A 6,508-nucleotide genomic window follows, 5' to 3' on the forward strand; every position below is an offset into this window, starting at 1 on the left:
ATGTGGAGTCCCCACCACGAAACTTGATATGCTAGAAATAACAGCTAAACGCGGACAATCCAAATCTTGCATTGGTCCAGATGGACTATATGTAAATAAATATGAAGGAAAAAATGCGCTTTGGCAAACGGGGTTAGGGGGAATCGCATGACCGTGACATATAGAACACATTATCGAAAATCGCCAAAATTAAAAAATAAAAAAGTTACAGCCATTTTCCCTCAGCGTCTAATTCCAATGTCCACCATTATACGTTTTAATTTCTAACAGACTGATGTCACATAATGCAAGGCAGTTTGACTAAATCGATTTCGGCCTAGTGACATTTATAAACAGTCTCAACTTAAATTATGTAAATCATGCATCTGCTTCTTCAACAATATTAAGATTTTAATGTTTATCAGACTCTAAACTCTTCCTTACTAAAGTTGCAAATTTTCCTCGCAAATTAGTTGTTTGTAAGAATTAAAATAAATATACAACAAAAACGTATGTGGTTAAGTAAACTGAGCATAGTAACCAGCTGAGATCCTCGATTGTCACTTATAGCTGTACCATGGTTAGCAACGTTATCGAAGCAACACGAAAACTAAACTGAAGATGGAAACACCAGACACATTTTATTCATTTCCATCGTTTACTGCACGCAGTAGAATACAGGACGAAAAAGTAGTTACTTAAAATACAACGAATATAATAGAATATCTGTAAGGAAAAAAAAGATGGAACCAACACATTAATGCGGTCAGTTTTTCAATTAAACACAGTTAAAGGGTTCTCAATGTCAAGAACAAACTTGATGTTTAGCAAATTTATCAAGGTTCGGAAAACCACAAGTTTGTAAAGTTGGAAAGAGAGCCGCCTATAAAAAGATGTACCGGTGGTTGGTCATAGATTTTTTTTTTTATGTACAATAAAGGTAAACATTGTAAATAATGCATCTAAAAAAAGAACCACTTGCGTATAAACACATGTCTTTTTCTTTGTAACATTGAAAAAAAAAAAAAACAGAATGAATGAGTAACCGCTGAAACTTTTTACGAAAGCAGCGCTACCAGTTTGCTAGATTAATTAGGTCTTTCTTAAATCAATTTGTTCTGCTGTTTGCGTTGTGTTGTCATTTCTACCCTCTATGTTCTTTAGAATCATTTCAGTTAATATATAAGAAAGACAAAGAAAACGGTAAGTGAACCTGTTAAAGATTATATATATCTTGGAAATTCTAGCAAAAATATGTCTACTCCTGAATATCTTTATTTGGGCCTACTGAACGAGAGAAATAGATAAACAAGTAGGGCTACTTTCGATGGGGACTACCTTCTATCAAAACAAATATTGCATCGAATACTGACTAAAATGTCAGATGGAAAGAAAATTTGAATTTTCTCTGCATTCGTGGTGAATATTTGAATGTATTATATTTATAGTATTCTATTATGAATGTATAAGCGTACCCAGTCAGCATCTCCACACTGTTTACCAAATCTGTAGATATGCTAATGTTGTTTTGCTTGCACGGTGAGATTATTTAAGGTGACTATCAGCTCGATGTCAGGAACCGCTTTATATTGTGTCGCTTGGATACCGTTAGAAAACTACGCTACAACTGAGTAGTTGATGTCTAAAGTTTTGAACTTTTGTGGAGTTATTGTAAACAACAGAATATATTGGTGGGGCACAATGGGTAATATTTTTTACTTTAAAAAAAATCTTTTTTATAAATGTTTACTATCTTACGAAAACTATATTTAAGATATCTTGGTCAGAAAGAGGGTCTTGGGAAAATGGTACATATGTAAGGACGACCGTGCGAACTCATAAAGGAGAAATGGTGACGAATGGAAAAACAGAGGACTCCTTTTATTTAAACGCGTCACACGGTCGAACACAAAATAATATATATCAGTGATGATATACATGATATGTTATGCTACGATAACATAGATGACCAGTAATGAAAGACCACAACCGTATTAGATGAATAACAGAGATATTTATTATGGCGTTAAAGATGTATGTCTGTGTGTGGATGCGACATATAAGAACATAATCAAAGACAGGCCGTCATACAAAGAAAAGTGTGTATGTGAGTTATTACAGCAGATGGAAAGAGAGTCAATAACACGAGCAATTATACCAGTTCTTTAGTACACAATAGTATGAGTCTGTATGTGAAAGAAGTGAGTTGGGGCTGTGTGTGGCAGAGCTGATCACTAGTTGTGATGCCGTGGCATCGATGCCGGGCCGTGATTCTTGTTATACAGATGTTCGTCGCTGGCTGAGATCTCTTGTCTGTTTATTATCGTGGTGAAGCTAAGTCACCTAACAGAATTATGATCTTATTCACTATATTCCCATCTCAGATTCAAACACTTATTGCAGCAGTCCTTCAGTAACCTGTAAAAAAATTCAGAAGCTTAGACTTCTAACCAGGCCTATCAACACCCTCTCATAATGGTTTAAAACAGGTAGGAAGAAAATGAGAAACCAGAAAATTACTCATTTTGCCTCACCTACCCCTACACATTCTAAATATAGCTAACAGTACCTGAAATTTTGCAGTATACTGTTATATGTGAATGTGTGTCTATTGGTCTTCTGTTTTTATTTAAATTGTATCAATGCTATAAAACAAAGCAAAATGATAACTGGTATCTAAAATGTTTGTGTTGTAAATGGATTGGGGAATAACTATTTTCTGTAGTTTTTAGTCAAAGGTTGGAATGTAATAATGAGTGACTTCATGTCAATAATTGAGGTAACCTTTCTATGGATGTGAACTAATATTGTTGGTGGGCAGCAGCAGTGCAATCCTAGATGGAGGCAACAACAAAACTGACATAACCTTTCTCTAACAACATATTTGACATTGCACTGCCTACTCAGACTTTGTGACTGAGAGTTTAACAGAAACCATTGTTATTTTGAAGGACTTTAAGTCACTGACATTCACCGAGCAAGTTTCAATATACACACTATAAATAGACTAACATATAACTATCTACACTGAAATCAGAATATAATGTTGTTTATGCTGGAGTTGAGACAGATGGTGCAATCAAGTGAGCCACATTGTAGGCTCAAGACTTCCTAACTCAAGAGCAAGTTTTAACAAATTAGTTAACAGACATTTACTCTTTTATTTGTTACATTCATTTGACTGTGGCCATGCTGGAACACCACCTTTAGTCAAGCAAATCGACCCCAGGACTTATTCTTTGTAAGCCTAGTACTTATTCTATCGGTCACTTTTGCCGAACTGCTAAGTTGCAGTGACGTAAACATACCAGTATTGGTTGTCAAGCAATGTTGGGGGTACAAACACAGACACGCAAACATATACACACACATACATATATATACATATGTACAATGGGTTTCTTTCAGTTTCCATTTACCAAATCCACTCACAAGGCTTTGGTCGGCCCAAGGCTATAGTAGAAGACACTTGCCCAAGGTGCCATGCAGTGGGACTGAACTCGGAACCATGTGGTTGGTAAGCGAGCTACTTTACCACACAGCCACTCCTATGCCTATGGCAGGTTTTCTTAAGGTGTCAAAAGTTGTTCATTTACCTTGCCTGTTTTCTGGAACCAAAAATGAAAGGTTCATCTCACATTGTACGTAAAACCTTCTCTGTCAAGTTACCAATCAAGACAGGCAAATCCAGATATGACTCCACTGTAGGAAAATTTATGTGGAAGACTTTCAAGTAACAATCCCAGTTGAACCATTGTTCATAACCGTTGCATAGTTCAAATGATCAACAAGGATATGAACATTTTATATCATCATTTTACATCTATTTTTCATACTGGGATCAGTTGGACAAGTTGTCATGGTATGAGTCAATTCTCATTTGAAGTTTCTGCCCTTCTAAATGGGTTGGATGATCATGTCTTGCTTGTACATTTCATTTTGGACTTGGTTTCTTTGACTAGACACCCTTCCTATCACCAACTGTGTTACAGAGTATACTAGATACATTTTATTGCAGCAACAGCACCAGAAAAGCACTAAATCTCAGCTCATTCACCTACCACTTTAGGGAGCGTCCTGAATGGATTTCATTGTAGCATTAATACGAGTGGAGTTGCTCTGTACCCATAAGATTAGAGATTCCATACCTCCCTATAATATTCTGTCTTGTGTGATTTTTTGGTTTGCTGGAAATAGCAGCCAAATCTCCCTCAAATCAAGCAAATGGAAAAATTATATTAATGTTCCATTTATTGTGTATTCTTATCACCATCATCACTTAACATCCGCTTTCCATTGAATTCAAAAGAAACTTGGCTGCTATTTTTCGTAAATCGATTGACTGTATAGTGGCTTACTTGGAGGCTCTTAATAAAGTGAGATGATTATAGCTAGAACGTCTCTAATCATTGACCTGCTTAATCAGATTTGATCTAGGGTTAAACAACAAAAACAACTGTCTTTTCCAAAACTTTCTTCTCAATTCTATCCATTCATGTAAATTGTGTATTTCTTCTGGATATTCTGTCTGTGTACTTCTTGTTTTTCCATCTTTCAATATCTTGTGCCAAGTCTATTCTTCCTACTAATATCTAATACATCCTTATATCTCATACTGTCTCTTTATTTTAGGGTGTCTAGTAAATTTGAGACAAGAAAATACATCAGAAAAAATAACAGATGAAAAGATATCATGAATAGAATACATGCAACACTACATATAATGAGGCTTGAGAATATATTTCTTGGACAATGTTATTAAATGGTTATATTTGAGATATTTAAAAGATACTGTTAACTGACCGATGTGTAATGTCTTGTGTAAATGGCTACATCTTAAAAACTGATTTTTAGTTACAAGAATATAATTGATTGCAAGAAATGACTCTATTTGGAAATGAAGTTTCAGTATAACCTAAGACATCTACAAACAAATCTACCATCCATTATCAAAGTTAATAAACTGGTGTCAACAGGAAACGTTGAATCAAAAGTTTTATGGGTTTCACCTCATTGATATACTGTCCTATAGCCAGCCACTCTGGCATTAAATACAAAATATAAAGAAAAAAATATCTGTATTTCATGAAAAGCAAAAGACATTATGGAGCAAAACTTGTGTAAAAGTCAAGATTACAGTGAAATACAAACTGATGTTAGTGATTTACTTCATCAGACACATGTAGACATAGAGAAGGAATTATATACAAGTGGAAAGACATTCTCTGAGAACTGTATTTTAACTTCTCACAAATGTAATCACACAGGGGAGAAGCCATATCTTTGTGATAATTGTGGGAAAACATTCTCACATAAGTGTAAATTACTTTATCATAATCGTATTCACACAGGAGAGAAACCATACCATTGTGGCCTCTGCGGGAAAACATTTTCTGAGAGTGGTGCATTAGCTCGTCATAAACGTATTCATACAGGTGAGAGACCATATCACTGTAACATATGTGGTAAAGGATTTACACGCAATATACATTTGACTAATCACAAAAGCAGTCATTCTGTTGAGAAACCATATCTTTGTGTGACTTGTGGTAAAACATTTTCTCACAAGTTTAAATTAACTTATCATATGCGTATTCACACAGGAGAGAAACCATACCACTGTGATATTTGTGGAAGAGCCTTCTCAGAAAGTGGAGCATTATCGCGTCACAAACGTACTCACACAGGCGAGAAACCATACCCCTGTGATATTTGTAATAAAGCATTTTCTCGGAATACACATTTGACTCAACATAAGCGTACCCACACAGGTGAAAAACCATATCATTGTGATATCTGCAATAAAACATTTACTCGGAGTGCACATTTGACTTATCACAAACGTTCTCACACTGGTGAGAAACCCTACAGCTGTGATGTTTGTGGTAAAGCATTTGCTAAAAGTGGAACATTGAGTCATCATAAACATATTCATTCAAGTGAGAAACCATATCAGTGTGATACCTGTGGCAAAACATTTTCACATATGTGTAAATTAACTTATCATAAGCGTGTTCACACAGGTGAGAAACCTTACCACTGTGAAACTTGTGACAAAACATTTTCACACAAGTGTAAGCTAACTCATCATAAACATATTCATACAAATATAAAACCATTCCATTGTGATGAATGTGGTAAAGACTTTTCTCAGAGTACTTATCTGAATGATCATAAACGTACTCACACTAGTGAAAAACCATATCATTGTGATGTCTGTGGCAAAACATTCAGACAAAGTGGTGCATTAACTTCTCATGTACGTACACACACAGGTGAAAAACCATACCACTGTGATATCTGTGCTAAAACATTTGCAGAGAAAGGTGCATTATCTTCCCATAAACATATTCATACAGGCGAGAAGCCATACCATTGTGATATCTGTGGTAAATCATTTACTCAGAAAGCAAGTTTAATTCATCACAAACCTACTCACACAGGTGAAAAGCCATATAAATGTGGTGTCTGTGATAAAGCGTTTACACAGAGTGGTGCTTTAACTGCACATAAACGTATTCATACAGGT

The 6,508-nt window shown here is 35.3% G+C and overlaps 1 protein-coding gene across 2 annotated transcripts in view; it reads left to right on the plus strand.

The window, feature by feature from the left end:
- The first annotated feature begins 8 nt into the window (after window positions 1–8).
- Window positions 9–6,508, plus strand: part of LOC106873209 (zinc finger protein 883) — a 10,213-nt gene continuing 3,713 nt past the window's right edge. The window contains exons 1-2 of one of the 2 annotated variants that reach the window (XM_052978484.1): window positions 9–919; window positions 4,612–6,506. In XM_052978484.1, the coding sequence (XP_052834444.1) occupies window positions 5,084–6,506 (1,423 nt within the window). In that variant the 5' untranslated portion in view covers window positions 9–919; window positions 4,612–5,083. Of the gene's footprint in view, window positions 920–1,070; window positions 1,183–4,611; window positions 6,507–6,508 lie in introns of those variants that run through there. The other variant, XM_052978483.1, reaches the window with a different exon arrangement.

The sequence above is a fragment of the Octopus bimaculoides genome, chromosome 2 (assembly GCF_001194135.2).
Source record: "Octopus bimaculoides isolate UCB-OBI-ISO-001 chromosome 2, ASM119413v2, whole genome shotgun sequence".
Taxonomy (NCBI): domain Eukaryota; kingdom Metazoa; phylum Mollusca; class Cephalopoda; order Octopoda; family Octopodidae; genus Octopus; species Octopus bimaculoides.